The sequence below is a fragment of the Passer domesticus genome, chromosome 14, assembly GCF_036417665.1.
Source record: "Passer domesticus isolate bPasDom1 chromosome 14, bPasDom1.hap1, whole genome shotgun sequence".
Taxonomy (NCBI): Eukaryota; Metazoa; Chordata; class Aves; order Passeriformes; family Passeridae; genus Passer; species Passer domesticus.
This window is the reverse complement of record NC_087487.1, coordinates 597,753-617,632: the sequence shown is the minus strand read 5'-3', so window position 1 is coordinate 617,632 and position 19,880 is coordinate 597,753. Positions and strand designations below refer to the sequence as shown.

Genomic DNA, 19,880 nt, shown 5'->3' with positions numbered 1-19,880 from the left:
GCAGATGTAACCATAATTTGCCCTAACAAGAGCAAATGTCAAACAGTTTTGGGAGCTATGCATCAATTTGTTCAAATGCTTGTAAGTTAAAAAGCCTACAAAGAAGCTTTTCCCAGGCTTTTAATTATGGCAAAGTATCCAAACCCTTCCTTGATTTTTGTTTCTCAGCCAAAATCAAGAAGGAAAAAAGTTATAGAAAAAGTTATAAATTCCCTTTCTCTCCTCCTCCTTCTCCCTACCTTGGAACAGACTCAGGGCTTTATGCTGAGATCCTTCTATGGTTCCAAGTATTATATTTGAGATTTATTAGACTTTGATATACAATGCAGAGTGTTCCCCACTGACATACTAACACACTAAGAACAAGCTGTGGTGAGAGAGGAAAGAGCTATTTGTGTACACATGGAAAATCTTCTGTGCCACAGTGTCAACCCCCATGGCAAAATCAAAAAGCTTTGGGAAAATAATGGAATGGTTCATTTCATAGCACCATTCACCCTTCCTGCAGGAGTGCCCAGTGTTCCTTCTGTCACTAAAACTGTGTCACCTGTACATGTCTCATTGTATTTCAGCCTGGTTTCCCAAGACTGGAGTAAGGTATTTCAGTCATGCCATCTATCTTTCAATCAGGGAGAAGTGAATAACTTTTGAACAAAATGGGTCATTTTCCAATAAACTGAAAGAAAAGCAAGCAAGCCAGCACTGTGTTCATCGTTAGCTAGGGCTACTAGAGCTGTGTGAAAATCAGGTGCTGTGGCATGATGGCCATTTCACACACAAACACGCATTACACCTCTTGCCTCCTCCTTCCTTTCCTTGAAAACACAGTTTTGTGCCCATACCACTTGGGACTCTGACTATGAGGTCAGGAGAAACATTGCAAGGTGTCCCCCATCCCAAGTCCTGGAGTGTATTCTTAGGTATTTTTCCAGCAGGATGAAACATTGGCAGGAAATCAGCAGATTAACTAATTCTCCTGTTACTTAAACAATAGCAAAGAAGAAAGCTCTATCCCTGAAAAAGATCCTTTTACAGCACTCTGACCATTCCCATAGCTGCCCTGTGACCTATACTGAAGATTTCTTTTGTTGCTGCAACAAAATCAACTACAGCAACATTTCTGTATAACCTATACTGGAAATGTATAACCTGTAATAAAAAGCATTACAGATTCGTACTGTTTATTCTTCCTGTTCATCAGATAGTATTGATATCCAGTTCATTAAAGGAATTATGGAGTAAATCACACTTGAAAGAACAGGATACCAGTCAGGTCCAGATGCTTCCAATTTACTTCACTAAAATACTTCTGATTAAAACACATTACTAGTGACGTGTCTTAAAAGGAACTTGGACTTCAAGCTCCGTAATAACTGCAATATGTTCCCAGTCTCTAGCCTTGCCACATGCCTAAGCTCAGTGCTAAAAACTCCTGCAAAAAGAGTTATTAGGTGCTTACTTCAGAGACAGGCTTTCTCACTGCAGTCTTTGCTGATGTCCTGGCACACCCTATGGAGGATAATGCAAATTATGATCATTATTCAGATGTTCCAGACTCACTATGCATCATTATGGCATGGTGTCAGTTCTACACAAACTTCCACATATGGAATGTTTTAAAAATCTCCCAGATACAGCAAGAGAAATGGAAAGCAATGGCTTCAGCAATCATCAGCATCTTAAAAGCAGCAGAATCTCAGCACTGACATGGACTATATATTAGTGCTCAAAAGATCTTTCTGAGTAACTTTGATGTGCAGGCTCCCAGAAGACTCAGGGAAGAGTCTTAGGCACTGAATTCTGGAGGAGAGAGGACCTTTACACTGACCCACTATAGCTATTCCTATCTGCAATTCTGTGAGAACACTACAACTCCAATTGCACCTTTATCTCCCAGCACCAGCAGCTACTTAGACATGAAAGCTTCAGCACTTTGAAAACTTTCTGTAAACTCATCAGACTCCTGATGAAATCAGTGCCCCAGCTCCATATGAACATCCTGTGAAGATTAACTTTGAGATACATATCTGCAGGGCTTTAAAGAAATCTGTAGTTCAGACAGTCACCTAGGCTGCCACATCTTTTCTGCTTGAGCAACTAAACTGCCTCTCCTCATGAGCCACTGTTTTTTGCAGGAGAGAGCAGTATCTGGCAGAAGACTGTGATATTGTCTGCTGCAGAAACCATTTCAAGCCTCACCACCTTCTTTTCTGGTTGCAGTGTGTGACCATGCAGCAAATTCTAATGGCAAATCTTACTCAAGCTTGTAAAAGAGTTTAGGTGCCTTGTTCCTCTTTGTTCTGAGAACATGGACAAAGAACTGTGTGCCTGCCACAAAATCATGTCAGCAGAGCATCAGGTTGTTCCACTTCTGACATGGCAGTGCTCAGAGAGCATATATTTAAAAATATTCAAAGACTCTGGATTCTGCAGCCATGTGGGATTCGGGACTTCCTGTTAGCAGAAATGTTGTCTTTGCATTCAGTGTGCAAGAAGCAATCACTTGAGCTAATGCAGCACTAGGTCTCCAGAGCACACAGCACGTAGTGGGACAGCTCTGATCCCAACAAAAAGAGCTGGTGAGACAAATATCTGTGAACTGAACTATTCAATGCAGTGTCACATTCCTGCTGAGAATTTTTTTCATATTTTGGGTTTCCCACTGGGTATTATTTTGATTCCAACTTCACTGTCTGATTTGTTTACTGGTTAGGATGTTTATTTTTCCTGAAGAACAACAATAAATGTTTTATGAAAGCAGCTTAAGAATAAAGTACAGAAAATCAAAGGAAAATCCTAAAATGAACTCTTCTTGCCTTAGGGCAGAGAACGTGGCAGCTGGATCCTAGTGTTCCACTCATGTGGGCAAGTCTTGTTGTTGTGAAATGTTACCCATGTGCCATGTTGCTGCAGATACCCATAAAACCCTTTCTTTGTCTGGCTGCAGCAGTTGCTTATCAGCATGGCCTGGGCAGTGCTCAGTGCCAAGCCTGCAGGCGCAGAGGCTGGCAGTCACTTGCCCACTCACAGCCACCCCAGTTGTGATGCCCTCAGGCTTTGTCCCTGGTCTGCTGCCGTCCTTCCAAAAAAAGGTACAGCTCCCCTGAAGATCCTGCTTTGTGCAGATGTCTTGGATACAGAGGATATCTAAAACAGCTGTAGAAAGTTATGCTTAGCATAACACTGATACTCACTTGTACTGTATCCCTTCAAGGACTGTTCGGACAATGGCAAGACAAAGCCTTTAAACTTCAAGGAAGAAGACTTCTCACCTTCTTAGCTGGCTGTATTCTGCTGCCTTTGTATGGAGAAATGCTCTCAAACATAAACAGTAGTTTGTAATACACTCACAAGGAAAGTTCCCTCATGCATTCATTTCTACAGTCAGAAAGTCCTTTGGCCATTAGCATCATCCTGCAGAGCTCAGGGGTTTGGCTTGTAGGGCACAGGGATGTGCAGGACAGCAGGTGGGGGGATGGTGTTATGCATCCAGTGGTCAATGAGCAGCCATCCAGACAGACGTGGGCCATGTTTGTCACCAGTCAGTGCTTAGAACCAGAGGGTTTCCAGCCCAAGTGACAGAAGTTGCTTAGAACACAGAAGCATGAGGGGAAGTTTCTGCTTGCCCAGTGATACACGTAACTATGAGCCAGGCTCTGTCTCTGGCTGATTACCTAGAGCCACAGACATTGTCTCTTTGACTTGAATCTGGAAAACAATATCTGTGAAATCCCTGGGGCCTTTTTCAGACATCACATGCTGTCAAATAATTGACAAACCACTTGTGTAACCCTTAGGTGTTCCATTCTCCTTTGGACTTTTGCAGGCACCTTTGCCTGTAAAAGTCCCTCCCTCCTGTGTGCAGCTGCCTGAAGCTTTCAGGACCCTGTTCTGCCAAGCAACCACTTAACACTCAGACATCATGAAACTTAATTTTTGTGGATGCAACACAGTACAGTAACTCTACTCTGCTTCCATCACCTCATCTAGGAGTGTGTGCGTGCATGTGAATTCATTACTTTTTACACAAAAATTGGATAAAACTGTCTCTGTTGGCCGCCATGGCACTATTCAACAACCATGTTCCCAAAGGAGCTTAATCTCAGCAATGAAAAAAAAAAGCAGGAGACAACTGCAAGGCTTTTGGCCAATAAATTCACTCCAAATCCTTGACTGCCTAAATTTGAAGGCTTTTAAACCCAAAAGGACTCACAAAATGCAATTTGGCCTTTGCACTTTCAACAATAAGCCATAAAACTAACACCCTGGACCAGTTCTAGTCTCTGTTCATAGGAATTTACCCATGCACCAGTACGTTTATTATAACTTCACAAAAGTCAATCAAGTGGTAAAGCTTCCACACGGACATTATTAAAGAAAGGAACTTTTGTCACGCCAGACTGCAAATGAAGCCTAGGAGAACAGCTTCAAGCCTGTAAGAAGAAAGTTCCCAGTTATTCAGCGTTGCTCACGTCTCCAGAGCCTGTTTTTAATCATAACTCCTACAAGCTCATTACATAGCTCATGCTTTACTACTTGGATAGTAGTTGCCAACTGGATGGAAACCTGACTTGGTATTTTCCAGTTGATGGGAAAGTTTTCTGAAGGACATTTGCTAGAGCAGCCAACAGCTTAGCTTGAGACTTCCTAGAAATAAAACACAGCAATCACTGCTTCTATTAAATGCACTCGCTGGCTTTAGACAGTTTGAGGCCCATGCCAATACCTTGCCAAACCCTCAAAACTGTGCATCAGGGCTGTTTTACACACAGGTGGAAAAGGTAATTGCTAAGAGTGGCATCTTTCCTTGGAATGGCAAAACAGCCCTGCTACTCACTGGCTCTGTCTCTACTACTTGCTTCTTCAGCTTGTACCAGCCTCTACATCCACCACACAACTTCTTGGAGGTAGAGACAAAGCCTTTGTGGTGTTGGTGGGCTCCTGGTGCTCTGGGATATGACTTGTGACAACATGTCCTGCAAGACAGTGTTATTGACTGTTCAGCCTTGATGTGGCAAGACAGTTTTGTCTGCATCCCTGAGCAGCTTTGAGCAAGCTCAAAGCCTGGCACTTTTTTCTGGAGTCCCTTTGGCACAGCTGATTGCACAAGCAGATCCAGATACTCCTGAAGTAGAACTTGTTTATAACAAAACACTCAACTATTTTAATTTGAATCTTAAAAGAAGATAGAAAACAAAGATAGATCCCTGCCTTCCTCCCTCTTGGTTTCGTTCTTACAGGGGGGTAGCCTCAGCTGTATCCAAACCTCAGTGAACTAATTTCAGCTCCTGCCTCAGTGTTGGCCAGCATGCACTCTATTTAATTGATATCAATAGAACCAAGGTCTCAGAAACAGGATTTGGCTTAAGGTTAGAGCATGGAAGAAAACACCCCTTTCAGATTGCTCCTTTCAGCTGCAATATGGTATCTTGAGTGCTGATGGCAGAGAAAGCAAGAATGACCTGTCAGAGCAGAGGAGACAGAAAACACTGTATGTTTCTCTCCTCTTGTGCTTCTGTAGGCTGAGCTCTTTATGGCAGCTCGGCAATCCTTTCAAAGGGGATTTCTCTGCATAGCCATGTGAGGGATGAAGAGAGAGTAATTTTTCATGGATGTCCCAAGATGAGTAAGTTTTGGTCCTATTTTCCTGTTGTGAGTAGTGAGCAGAATCCAGTGAACAGGGCATATGTTCTGCTAACATTGAACCTCTTAGAAATCTTGTATTATTGTGTGACATGGAGCAGAAAAATTACTCTTGCAAAACTAAAAGCTGGTCAGATAAGATTGGATATTGCAGTGAAATAAACAGTGCTCCTAGTCTCCATCTCCAGACACTTCCAAGGCTGAAGAACTGAAGACTATCCGGTTCATTAGTGGAATCTCTGCTCAGCTTGAATCTAATACTTGATAGTGCTGCAGCCAAAACTCTGAGCCAGAGTTAAATGTGGTGTTTTTTTAATTCTTGAACTATGGCCCTGGTTTGTGAAACACTTAGTTGCTCAAAGAATTAAAGGTTGAATCACCAGAAGTGAGAGTTGTAACATGGAGGGGGAGTGAAGCCATTGGAAATTCTCTTTGTCACAGGTGAGAAGGTAGGAGAAAAGCAGCATTCTCAGCTTTATTTTTTTCATGGCCAAAACAAGTAAACTGTCAGATTCTCCTGGCTCTCTGATCAGGCCTGAGGTGCTTAGGTGTGACGACAATGAATATTAGTCATGATCATAATGTTATTTGTCCTGTAGCTTCACTTTTGCAGTGATCCAAGGAATCTGTGATGACTACAACTTGGATTTCAGTGCTTTCTATGCCTGGATTGGACTGTGGAACAGCTTCTTCCTTGTGATCTACTCCCTCTTTAATGTCAGCCTCCTGATGAAGCTCTTTAAAAGGTAGCTATTTTCAAGAAGTCATATTTTTATCAGATTATTCTTCAAATGGAAAAATTACACATTCCACAAGCTCCTCAATTATGAACTTGCTGCAAAATGTATTTTGTGAAAGATCTCACTTTGTCTTGTCTGGTTCAGCTTAACCACAGTCCTAGCAATCACAGCATACGCTAATTATTCCTCAACAGGGAGGAAGAGAGGACAAGAGAGAGAGAGGAGGAAGAAGGAGGGAGGACAGAAAGAAGGAAAGAAGCAGGAAAGAAGCAGAGCTCTGGGTTCAAGAGAGCAGCCTGCAGCTCTTTGAATGGTCTTGCCATCCACTTGCTCTCCATCTCCTTGTGTTGCCCTAGGGGGTGTTCCCTGACAGCACAGGACCTGCCAACAGCAGGGAAACTCCACATTGACTTCAGCAGAGGGTAAAAAGTGTTTCAGTCCTAACCAAAGCACACTGGGTTTTCAATTAAAAACACCCCCAAACAGCTGTGAGTTATGCCCAATAAGTTTAATAACCGAGGAAACCATAGCAAGTGACAACTACAAAATACAAAGCAGACATGAAAATTGATGGCATAAAAGTGGAAAGGAATAGGGTCTGAAATGAAAACTGAAAGCAAAATACACTTAACAGAGGATCTGGGTTCAGCTATAACACACACAGTCACATACAACACTGCGTTAGTAACAGCACACACAGATACTCGTTACACTGGGGATTTTCACAGTTCTCCACTTCATCCCAGATGACAAGTAAATTGATGCTTTTATTCTCTTACATAAATTCTTGTGCACACAACATCATCAGCACCAAAGGTCTGGAAAAGAAATAAAAATCAATCAAAAGAGAAAGAACCAGAAAACATTAAACACCATTTCAAAGTGTTATTTTTACTAAAGTAACTAGTTCTACAGCAGAAATACTTTTTCTTATGTCTTTTGACAGATGAGAGTAAAGAAAGAAATAATTTTGAAAGAGGAACGCAATGTAAATGACCTGTTTTGCAAGGCAGGATGGATTTTGTCAGAATGATAAATGATGCATAAATTCCCTTTTTTTGTAGTTTCTTGGCATGAATTGATAAATAAACATGATAAAATAAAGTGAATTTGGAATGTGCTGTTGTTATATTTAGAACCAGTTGCAGCACTTTGAACTAGAAATGCTGAGGGTGGAATTCAGATGGCATGTTCCAAAGGTATTCTTTGATATTTGCAGATATAAATCCAAGCAGGCAAATGAAGTCAGTGGAGGAAAGATGAAGACCAGGAGAATGTATAGCTGTAAACATAGTGCTGCTGCAAGCAGCTGACAGCCCCTGCTGGGATACCAAAGCCTCTCTTCCAGGCTGGAGTGTGGGCAGTGTCAATGACAACCTTCCTTCAGCACACTGTGCCCTTAACCAGTGAGTTTGTTAACCATGAGAAGGACCTGGAATGTCCTACAGATTATCAGAACATTTAGGCAGGACAGTGATTGTGGGGCTGTCTGAGAAAGCCACCTGAATCCCAAAGTGTTTGTATGTAATTTCAGGTCTGGCAAGCTAAATTTGAGCAATTAAGCATGAAGGAAACAATATGGGCAAGCATGAGGAAATAGAGACTGCAAAAAACTTCGCATTCAGCTATGCAGCCAGAAGGTTTTGAGCTCAGCACTAACAAGGTCTGAGGTGGGATGTCTGGCTGTGGTCACTGCCAAGGTCTCACTGAAAAGCATGCATTAAGAACTACCCCAGTGCATTATGAAAATTCAGCTGGGCTATTTGTTTTAATGCTTTCTACACCTGTTTTGGCCAATAGTTTGAAAAGACTTGGCTTTAAAACTGACTCTGGCTTATACTTCATTCACTTTGTTGGGGACACAAGTCTGTTAGTATTTTGGAGATACAGACTTTGTTTTTATGCATATCAATATCATATCAGTACTTTTAGATTATACATTAATACACCTGAAAATGAGCATTAAAGGATGTGGATAGTTCTCTAATGTTCACAGCACCAGCTGCAAATACTCTTATTATGGCTTCCTTCAACATTTCCAAATGATCCACAAAGGAAAAATTATTTCAGCAGGAGTTTTGCCAGAGAGAGGAAGTATGAGTCAAGACCATCCAGGGCATAAGGTTTTCTGTGGAGACTGTAAGATCTCTGCAACAGTGATTGTCTTTCACACTCAGGCACTGCTAAGCACAGGGAGGCTTGGGTCCCCTGCTGCTGCTTCAACACAAATCATAAACAGTAGTAAAACAATTCCTGTGTAGTGCTCTCCCAGAGCTGGCACAGCCCCAGTGTGAGAGCTGGAGCTGCACAGCCACGCAGCCACATCGTGAGTGGGAATGGATGTCACATCAGTCAGTTCTAATGAGAAAGGCTGCAGCAGCCGTTTGCCAAAACTCACGTAACCTCCCTGACAAACTGATGTCTGTTCTTCCAGGCAAGTGAAGAGAGAAACTCCTTCCCCTAAAGCTAAGCAACAGCAGTTATTCTCAGAACAGAGCAGCAGTTCTATTGAAAAGGAACACTGCAGGGAAGAGTAGATGGAAATAGATGTAATTCACACTGCAAGGGAGCCACTGTAGGTCTGAGCTTCTGAAATTGCAGCGTCCAATTCCCAGACAGAGCTTGCTCCTAAGACATCAGTGTCGTCTGACTGGCAGCATCCTTGGAAGATTTACAGGAGGGAGTGTGGAAATAAAGATTAAAATTTGTGGAGGAAGAAAAAAGACTTAAGACTTTCTGGGAAAGCTCAGTAGTATGGGTGAGTAATAGCACCACAGACTGCTGTGCACTCAGAGAGTCAAAGCTCAGCATGTTTGTGACACAGGACACAGGATCCTCACTTTGTACTTCCAGAATCCAGCTCCAGCTAGACTTCTGGACTTCCAAAGATTTCAGGCAAAGGACTACATTCAAATTTCTCTGGACAAAAATCAAGTGCAGAAAATATGAACATATTCAGGGAACCCAAATTCAAAAAAATCAGTTGTTACACACAAGGACTCCATAACACACCATTCTCACAGTCTGGAAAACCACTATAATTTAACACAATAATGTCTTTAAATCTGGATTGCAAAGAGATAGAAATCATGCAGAGCACAATTACAAGGTCAGGGGAGGATTCTTCTATTCTTCACATTTAAATCCTTGTATTTGGTGGTAGGATAAAGCAGTTTAGTGTCTATGGTTTTAATTCTAGACACAAAAGAAGTGATAGTTCCTGTTCCAATAGGCAGACTTTAAAGATTTCCACGACCCAAAGCAGTAGAACTTCCAAATGAAAAGAGAATGAACAATCCTGGCTATTTGGTGGTGAAGTTGCATCAGAGCAACTGAAAAAAAAGTGCAATGCTACCAAATTGTAATTCAGATGTAACAGCAAGATGCAACAGGATGTAATTCAGATGTAACAGGAGGATTTTCAAATACCACCTTCTCATCAGCTTGGAAAGGTCCCATTTATCTCATAAAATGCTACAAGGCAAGGCTTCTATCTAAATCTAAAATGGGATTTTAAATGTGCAACCACTGCAAATTACAGAATTGTTTTCTTCACTTAACTTGTCATAATCTGTAGCTAAGAGTCCAAAAGCATACTGCAAACAAAGCCCTGCACAGGGGGGATAATCCAATAAATTGACCTCTCTCAGTTCACTCAAAATCTGATGACCACTGACATCATGAGAGATTAAAAGAGAATTACAGGGCAGTAATATATTTCTGTAGGAGCAAATCTGCTTTTTGAAGGCCTCCTTTATAAATGCTGAGGAGGCTTTGTGGTAAGTGGAGCACACTGTAAAGAAGAGTGTCATCGAAAAAATCACCTGGGAAAGATCACTTCTGCCAGTGTATGCAAAAACCCCTTTATCTGCTCATGACTGATCAAAATGCAGAGGCAACTTGCAAAAGGAAGAGAGATTCCATCAGTAAACTGATGGAGAAAATGAAGTATTACTTAAATGAATCCTCAGAAAAGGCTTTGTCCACGTGCACACTTCCATGTTATCTAGAATAAAGATATAAATCTTCACAACAAAGGCATGTTGTCTATTTCCATTCTCCTCCTGACTCTCACAAAATTTTAAGAAAAAGGTTGATCCTTACAAGGCCATAGTCACTGAATGTGCAGCCCTCACTTTCAAGCCTGGCTATTAATAGCAAATCACCCAATTCAAAACCTCATGTATCCCAAGATATCAATTGACAGCATCATGCAAAATTAGGTGATTTCTCAAGGGGTCTAAATGTCAGCATTTGTGTTTGAGCACTGCTATATTATACAATTTCTTCGAAGTTATGCAGCAAATGAATGACAGAGGTCTGAGACAATGGTATCTCCCAGTTATAGTTGAAAGCCAGTGCACAGAGGACATCTAAGCTACAAGTGATATCACAAAAGGCTGCATTTAGATTCGGGTGCAGCCAAAATGCAAACGGCTTTGGCTTCTTTTTTTGTTTGGGATGTGATCCAGACAAGGCTGTAGTAGTGAGCAGGGGCTGTAGATCCCTAAGCCCCCTTGTAAATCTGCTCATGGTAAAGAGTAAATTAAAGCATTAAGCCCATGCAACACACACGTGTGCATTATTATAGGCTTCTGAATTTCTGTCAAGGCTGCTTTAATGGGAACAGCAGCAACCCCCTCATTCTGTGCTTGATGTGACTAGACCCTTCTTTTGATAATTGATTTTATATAAGATCACTCTCCAAAAGTTACAGAAAAGTTAAACACTTAGTTAGACACTGTTTGATACAAGGCTGAGGCACATCACACATTTCAGCATTTTGCTTCAAAATCTCTTTCCAAATCTGCATTGACCCTTCTCATTTGCTGAATTCTGAAATGAAACTATGTTTCATTTCAGAATTCAGCGAAATCATTTAAAAATGTTTGCTCACTCATCTAGGCTCCACAGTTCAATAGTTTTAATCAACTATGGCATGATTTCTCTGAGGAGGGAATGTAGAATAGAAACCATGCTTGAACCCCCACCAATGTTCTGATCTTTGACCCTTGCTACAATTGATTCTGAGAACCCCTGTGTGATAGGTGAACTGTGTAAAATGTGGTCAGAGGCTGGTTTTAAAGCCCCTCTTCAGTAATCATCCACTTTAAAACATTTGTGTGTTACAAATTAAACTTAAATCCATGGAGGCATGAGCAGCCATGAAAGCAGCAATGCACCTAAGGTTTGAATATAAATGTGTCTCATTTGAATAGCCAATATTTGTAAGCAGTATCCTTCAACTTTGCAAAGAGCAGATCTTTTGTTCTGCTGTCTTACATAAGTGATTGATAGTTCATTAATGTCCCTGACAAAAACACACAGCAACAAAAACATTGTGAGTATAATAAAGGGAAGAAAAGGCATTAATTCCGGGTCATAATTTTCAAACAAATAAAAGAAATATATATTTTTGTGTTATATTCTGATCTTGATTGCTCAAATGCAAATCCAAGTATAGTTAATGAATGTAGAGTTGTAAATACAGATATCCTGACTCCGTGTATGCATTACAATCCTAAAGTACAATACAATATAAAGATGCAGTCAAGACAAATAAATGTGGGCTTAGGTGGGGAACTATCCTTTCCATCCTCCCTTGCTTGCACATTCAATGTAATTTTTATCTACATTGTTCAGTAGTTCTAAAAATGCAGCACTGAAATCCCAGCAAGTGCATCAGATGAGATTAGAATAAACAGCTCTGATAAAAGATGTTGCAATGTTCTAGTTTTAGATCAATGTTCTAGTTTTCAGACCATCTTTTTATAAAGCAGAACTTGATCCTCCCCTTCCTTGGCTGAAAGAATTCTTTTTCTAACAGGACTTCAGACCTACCTCTGTCATTGTATGAGCCAAATATTATTTATCTACTCATAAGAGTAGATAAATTCTCCATGCTGCAAGGAGCTAAGGAGACCTGAAGGCAACTGAAGGTAGAGAAAACCTTTGCTTACTAAATAGTGTGTTCTCAGCATCTGTGTACCAGAGGACATGATGTGACTGCAAGACCATCATTTTACTCCAAGGAAATATCTTTGAAGGACATAAGGAATTCTTCTGCCAGGATGCAAGAAAAAGTGTTTCTATTTTAGCTCTGTGGTAGTCATGGCAATTAAACACTGATTTTTTTTTTTAATTATATGGGCTAACAAATGCATTTTATTAATAATGCTGGGTTGGTATTTTCCTTACACTATGAAAATACCATAAACAAATGGATCCCCTAAGCAATGCAGCATTTTAGATCAAAATTATGTGAGAAAGCTCCAACATTTATGGAGCCAATACTAACACAGTAAAACTAATTTCTTACCCCCTGCCTGTTACCCCAAGCCTTTCTTCAATCCATGCCTCGGTCTAATACAGTTTACATTCTTTCTTGCAACTTCTTTCAAATTGGGTATGACTTTTCTTGATTTCTTCTGCAACTGCATCAATTAGCGAATAAGGAGTCTCAAGACTTCTTGAAAGAATTTTTTGGATAGAGAAACAGAGGCAGAGCCTTACTGAAGCACGTCAGAGAGAGCAAAGGAACAGATAACATTCCTTAGGTAAGCAGGGAGATTTGAGAAGTGTGAAGACAGGAACTGTTAAATATTTGAAGCAATATGGACAGAAAAACTGAATGAAAATTAATTTCAGGTCCTAAAGATCCCTAAGAAAGCTCTGAGGGTGGAAGAAGAAAGAAATCGATTTAAGTTTAATTTGTAACACACAAACATTTTAAAGTGGTTGATTATTGGCAAAGGGCTTTAAAAGAATACAGGGATCTCTTCTTCTCATTGTGAGCTTGGTTTTGAAGAAGTAAGATGTAAGTGGGGGTTTGCAGACTCAGATCCAAGGAAATTTGCCAAACATAAAATAATCTAATGTCGAATCTTGGTTCACTGGAGTGATGAAAAACCCAAACACAGTGGACAGGCAAGAGATCAATAGGTAATGCTCACTAAGGGCTCTTATTCCTACCTTGTTCCCTTTTACAGCTGCTGAACACACCTCAGCCAATCCCTTCAACAGTTTAGCTTCTAAAGCCCAGTTCTCTGAAGGAATGTTCTGGGGCTTTAAAATTAGGGACCACAGACAAGAAAAATCCTCTTCTGTCTGTCTCCAACCAGTAGAACATTTTGTTGCCTCCCAGCAGGGTTAAAATTCAGCTTTTTTTCTTGCTTTTTTTTTCCTTTTTCTTTTTTTTTTTTTTTTTTTTTTTTTTTTTTTTTTTTTTCCCAGAAGGGCCATTTCAGTCTGCAAAGGACCAGAGGTCTCACACCACCCTTACTCCCAGAAACACCTCATTGCTGAGCTTTTGGCTGTCAGATCTTGAACTCCAACCCACATATTTAAAAGATCTGTACACTCAGTCCCTTCAAATGCCATGAGGGCTTGAAAATGCTTGTCCTGAGGCTGAATTATTGTCATAATACTTTATAAAGAAAAAGAGGTAGGAGAATGTATATCATATTGAATAGTAAAAGTGCAAAGAGAATGATCTGGATCACTTGGAAACAAATACCAAATTTTCATCATGGCCACAGTAAAATCACACATTGCAACCAATGAATGTAATTCCAGCTTGCCCGAGATGGGAAGGGGATTGCTCTGAGGAAATGGAAATCAGAAAAGAGTTAACAAAGCCTTTGCAAATAATTCAGGATCATTTTAGATAGGAGTAGGGAGAGGAAATCAGTGCAACATCAGGTGCTAGACCGCTAGCAAATCAGTACATGCCATTCTGGTTTTCTTAGTTTAGCAGGGAAATTTGTAAATTGGACAGGGTTAAAAAGCAATCAAATAATGATTCAATGAAAGCTTTCTTTACATTGAAAGACTCAAGGTTTTCCATTGGTTTAGCTTCACAACCAGAAAGTTCTTCTAAGAGGTGGCTTGATCAGTGGTGTTAAGAGAAATATTTGCAATAACAAATTCCAGGCATATTATTTAGGTTCTTTTATACACAATATATAATGACTGGAAGTTGAATCTACACATACACAGATTAAAAGAAATATGTATATTCTAATGGCAAGCAAATTAACCAGGAAACCAACTTATCAAAAGTTCTGAGTTCCCATAAAAGGAAATATTTTAATAAGAAGCAAGTTGCTCTAATTTATATCCTAATTGGAAAAATAATTAATTCACAAAAGTTCAACAGGCTGTATTAAACAAGAAAAAAGCTTGGATGGCTTTAAATTTTTGAATCCCTCTGGATGCTTAGCCAGGTTCATTATTCCTCCCCAGCAGGTAAGTTCACATTGCTGCTGGCAGGAGGCAATTGCATTATGAGCGCTTTCTTGCTTTGTTCGGAGCAGTGCACTTTATTTAACAGTTGCCTCTTCAGCTTGTTGCTTAAATAATAAACTACAGAAATGTACTGTTAGAAAGCTAGAAAAGTTATAGTTGAGAATATATCTTATCCACTGCATTTCATCTAAAGATGCAAAGAAGAGATCAAAGTACTTCGCCTCCTAAAGTTTTGTGACAATATAAAAAATTCCAGTGGTTGAGTCAAAAGAAATTATGCAGCTTGGAGTATTTATTCATCAGAAATCTGTGTGATTTCACTAACAGCACACGTCCTCATGTGGGTGAACAGTTCCAAGATGTCTGGAATAATATTAACACCTTAGAAGGTTTTGTTTATGCTTGGTTAGGTTTGGGTCCTGTTTTTGTTTCAGATACAATCTTAAAAACAGAACTTCATCTGCTTTAGAGAAACACTGGGGAGGCTGTTTGTTTTTTAAAGTGCAGAGGTTTACTTAGTGTGATAGTTAGAAATAAAACCTCCCTGCTTTGATGTTTTCTTACCCACCACTCCAGGAGCCTGTCTTCCATGTTCAAACTGATGAGGCATAACAATCTAATCACTTATTTATCCAGAATTCACTAGTTAGAACATGTGCAATGAAATGATTCTGAACTTGAGCTGAACTGTGCTCCTGTGTCTTTACACAGGTGCAGATATTGGTAAATTAATCTGGAGTGACTACTGAGAAAAGATGCAGCAGGGAGAACTCTAACAGAGTAAGCACAATCTGAATAAACAAACCCTGTGTGACTGAGGGTGGGCAGAGCCAGGCAGTTGCAGAGGTGCTGCTCAGAATGCCCACAGTCACCCTGCAGCCAGATGGAAGCTCACACACCACTGTGGGGATATTGGCTGGCAGCAAATGTGCAAATCTTCGTATTTCTAAGAAACTCATCAAGGCAATTCTCAATCTGACTTGGAGGTGATCGGGGAAGTGGGGAAGGTGGCAGAAATATGGGAAGAAATGACATATTTTTCATAAACAGGAGGGATTAGAGCATACTAACAACATGCATATCTTCCCTGCTATATGACATGTGACCATGGATAAGAAGCAGTATTATGCACGTGCCTAAAAAGAAGATTCTCCAGAAATGAGGTCAAATGCCTTGATCTCACTTTCACCAGAGAAAATCTGCAATAAATCAAGCAAATTCTTTGATGATGTTGTGAATTTACAGAGCAGAAGTCACCAACTTGTGATTATTCTACCAGTACTAGTATGGTGAAAGTTTTAACAATCAAATGCAAGTCAGAACATGCATATATATCCATTTGTTTAAAAAAAAAAAAAAGGAAAAAAAAAAAGCAATGTATTAATTGTAAGGTAGAAGATTATAAAAATGGTAGTCTTCCAGATAGATTTAAGTAAGAAAAAATAATAACTCATACTATGTGGTAACAAAAAACCCTGTTAATATGGTGCACATATTGAGGGAGTTCAAGGTTCTTACCAAAATCAGCTCCTCATTAGCTAATTCTCGAGTCCAGTATGTTTTGGGACCATCTCCTTCAATAAGAGTTTGTTTGCAGTAGATCTTGTTTTCATTCTCCCAAGTGGCCAAACTCTGCAGGCAAGAAAACCATTAATTATATTCCCCAGCAGCATGAGACAGAGACAACAATGAGCAGTAGTGAGAATAATTGCTCCACTAAAGGAGCAACACATAGGTAGTCAAAGGCAGGGGAAAAAAGTAATCAGTGGAAAGTGGTGAAATAAAAATTAAGGTGTAATGGGGCATTTTGGAAAGAGGAATATATTAGTAAAAAACTAATTGCAAATGTGTCTTTTCAGTGAGAGACTGAAAAAACGGAGACACTCAGTTTTTCTATCAAATGCTTGATGCTGGAAAGTGTAATTTAGGAACACGCTAATGTAGCATCTACATTCCCAAGCATCTTTGTAAAAATTATTTGATCTGATGTGTTATTTATCACTACAGAGTCCCCTAAGAGGAAAAGCATAAACAATTGTATATATCAAGTTGTAGTCATAAATAATGCAGTATTTGTCACTTACAATCTTTCCTGCTCTGTGGCACTGTGCCAAGTTAACAGTGTATTAAACATATTGAGCTAACAAAGTAGAATAAATCACAGCTAAATTAAAAAAAAAAAACGCTGTCAGAATTCAAGTGTTTGTGACATTATTTTTTAAGGTTGTGAGTCTGCAGATTGAATACCCTTGGGCATTTTCCAAAGCATTTGAATAACGACAATGACACCACTGAAAAATAAAAGAACTTGAAACGACAGGATTTTGTTAAACTCACGAAGAGGCAAGCCCTGATTCTGTTGCTTTTCACTCGAGCACTGAACTATTACTCCACAGTGCAATGGAACAGTGGTGCAGAAGGATGCCCTGTAATGAATGTTCAAGCTTTATAACTACACAGGGGAGACATTTATTAGTCTGTGATTATATACATGTACATATACACGTGTCTGTGTGCATATGTATGCCTAATTCAAGTTAACACTTGCCAGATTTTCCAAGGGAAAAACTCTTTACTTTGATTTAAAATTAGCTGTTTACTTTTAAAATATTTTTCAAAACAATAGATTTTATAAACTAACAAGCCATCTCAAATGGCAGTTATAGAAGCTGTGCCTTGAAGTACAACCATATATGATGCCTTCTTTGTCTGCACAAACAATGGATCAAGTTAGCTGGCAGTACAAAACCCTCCACCCCAGAAAGTATATCAAAATCTATCACCAGTCAGCAGTTTTGCCAGATACTGCAAAATACATTCTGGACTATTATTTTATTATCTGTCAGTTTCTGCTCTGTGGCCACATCTTGGTTATATACACACAGCAGTACAACTTATTCCTGAGAGTGGACTATAAATAATTTCATAACACATGGAAAAAATTTACTTCTTCACAAAAGCAATTTCTTTCAGGTTTTTCCAACTTTCATAGCTTACAGCCATGATTATTGTTTTTCCATCTGCAGCAATAAATCCTTCTATAGAAAGCGGGTCACATTTATTGTATATGCATTATGTAAGAAGACACTTTTTGTCGAACAAGATAAATTAACAAAGCCTGCAACATTTCCTGGACAAACCGTTAAATATATGACAACTCATCCTAGAGAGCAAGTGGATGTTTTAAATATTCACTGATTCCCAGAATCTGCTTCCTTCTTCATAAATTTATGTTGACAGCAATTGCACTGAAGACAGTAAGTTCTAAATTTTTAGTGATAAAAAAGGTCTCAAAAGCTGACACAAGAATTAGGAGAGATCATATTTTGGAAAGAAGATTATTTCAGCAACACTGGATACTTTTAAAACTGGATTTGAGACTACCTTCTGATAATCTTTATTTGTATTTCTTTTATGAGTTTTACATATACTTATACATAATTCTTTATAATTATGAGAGTAAACTGTCTGAAGAAAGCCTAACTAACCCATGCCTTCAATAATGGTTTTCAAAAGGCAGCTGTGACCACAGTCCAGCTCCCCAAATCTCAGATCCCATATATCTACACCAGCAAGGACCTGGTGTCAGACGCTGCCGACTTAAATCCCCCTCCACAGCCACATAAGTGGCTACAAAGGTAGAGGAGCAGGGTCTCACACAGAGAATCAAGCCCAAAACACTCCAGGGAATGCCCTCTAATGCATTTCAGCTCAAGGAGATGGTACAACTGTGGCTGCTGTAATACCTGCTGAAAGCCTGTTTTACACTGTTAAAGAGCTGTCTATCAGTAAACTGGACATAAGCACTTGGCAAGAGTGTGAAAGAGGATTTCAGCCCCAACCAACTAACAGTCTGTGGTCCTGCTTGAGAACTCATCTGATTCAATCTAGAACAAAAACTATGCCAGATTTGTGCACTAAATCCTGACTCTTGAGGTCTCTCTTGCTCCACCATTTCCCATGTTTGTGTCAGGGACAGAAGCTGGGGAGAGCTTTCACTGCAGCTGAGGTCTTCAGGGAAGAGGGAAGCAAAAAGAGAAGAACTAAACCCTGCCAAGCTGGAAACCAGATACCTGAATTCTCCTTTGGAGACCTGTCATGTTCTGTTGCCTTGAGATTTCAGTTTTATCCCAAAAGAGGGACAAGAGGTGACCATCAAGAATCCCGAGGAGTGCTTCAAGAAGATGGTGGAGGGCAGCATGCCACTGTCTGGGGACACCAGCAGCAGATGTGTTTGTTCCATCTAAAAAGAACTTGGTAACACACACCCCCCCCACACATACGCACATGCCCCAGCCCTCCTCCTACCCTGCACTTTCGTCCATCCACCGTCTCCTCCTCAAAGCTCTCCCCGATTTTGAAGTTGATCTCAGTGGTGCGGACAGTGGTGGAAGTTTTGATGTAGAACTGGTCCCCGTCCTGGCGGATCTCCACGTGAGGTTTGGAGGCGGCTGCCACCGCCACTTTCCTGAGCATGGCATTGACACCTGGGCGAAGCGGGGAGGAAGCAGAGCTTGAAGTCGCCAGCCGTGCCCTGGGCTGACCTCGCCCAGCATCACGCACAGATCGGGGAGCGGGGTGAGAGGCCGGGGCAGCGCGGAGCCCCGCAGCACAGCTCCGGCGGGCTCCGCACGGCCGGCACACGCGGCTCTCGCAGAGACCCCTGCGGCAGAGCGCCGAGCCGCTCGGGCAGCACCGCCGGCGCTCGCCGGTGAGGCGGGGACCCTCCCCGGGCAGGGCTCTGAGCCATGCCCCGCTCCGGCGGGAGGGCTCCTGCCCGCGGCCGACGCACGGAGCTCTCCCGGGAGACACCGGGCACCGGAGCGCAGCTGCAGCTGCCGCCCCGCGTCCTCCCCGCGGGACACGGAGCGCTGCCCGGATCCCCCGCCACTCACCCAGCGCCTTGAGCAGCTCGTCGAAATTCTCGCTGCTCTTCATCTTCCAAGTGCCGGCGAAGTTAGGCATGGCGGGACGGGCGCTGCGGAGGGACGGCGGGGACGCGGCGCTGCTGCTCGCTCTCCGGCTCAGGCACCTTGTGAGTGGGGCGGACCGCGGCGGCAGCGGCAGGGAGAGCCGGGCACACCCACCCGGCCCCCCACCCCTTCCCTCGGGCCAGCATCACACCGCCAGACAGCCGGCCCCCTCCCAGTTATGGCCATCCATCCATCCATCCATCCATCCATCCATCCATCCATCCATCCATCCATCCATCCTGCCCTCTCCATCTATCACCGTTTGCCGCCTGCCTTG

At 41.3% G+C, this 19,880-nt stretch overlaps 1 protein-coding gene and 2 long non-coding RNA genes across 3 annotated transcripts in view; 1 reads left to right on the top strand and 2 right to left on the bottom strand.

Annotated features, from left to right (window-relative positions):
- The window catches only part of LOC135281071 (uncharacterized), a 6,295-nt gene extending 4,793 nt beyond the window's left edge, over positions 1 to 1,502 (bottom strand). The window contains exon 1 of the long non-coding RNA XR_010347830.1: positions 1,460 to 1,502. This is a non-coding gene — a long non-coding RNA (uncharacterized LOC135281071). The remainder of the gene's footprint in view (positions 1 to 1,459) is intronic.
- The window catches only part of LOC135281070 (uncharacterized), a 20,596-nt gene extending 13,716 nt beyond the window's left edge, over positions 1 to 6,880 (top strand). Inside the window, exons 2-3 of the long non-coding RNA XR_010347829.1 lie at positions 6,243 to 6,389; positions 6,578 to 6,880. This is a non-coding gene — a long non-coding RNA (uncharacterized LOC135281070). The remainder of the gene's footprint in view (positions 1 to 6,242; positions 6,390 to 6,577) is intronic.
- On the bottom strand, positions 6,871 to 19,762 carry CRABP1 (cellular retinoic acid binding protein 1). The gene is made up of 4 exons (XM_064389630.1): positions 19,526 to 19,762; positions 18,939 to 19,117; positions 16,149 to 16,262; positions 6,871 to 7,201 (listed from the first exon to the last, which is right to left on the bottom strand). The coding sequence occupies exons 1-4, from the start codon at positions 19,593 to 19,595 to the stop codon at positions 7,151 to 7,153; spliced, it is 414 nt and encodes a 137-aa protein (XP_064245700.1). The 5' UTR covers positions 19,596 to 19,762; the 3' UTR covers positions 6,871 to 7,150.
- Between the last annotated feature and the right edge of the window lie 118 nt (positions 19,763 to 19,880).

Bases quoted from the DNA above. Each gene is read 5' to 3' on its own strand.
- CRABP1 (XM_064389630.1), bottom strand. From the start codon at position 19,595: ATGCCTAACTTCGCCGGCACTTGGAAGATGAAGAGCAGCGAGAATTTC. The intron at 19,118-19,525 runs GTGAGTGGCGGG...CGCTTCGCCCAG, and splicing joins CGAGCTGCTCAAGGCGCTGG to GTGTCAATGCCATGCTCAGG. The intron at 7,202-16,148 runs GTAAGAACCTTG...TTTCTTTTCCAG, and splicing joins CTAATGAGGAGCTGATTTTG to ACCTTTGGTGCTGATGATGT.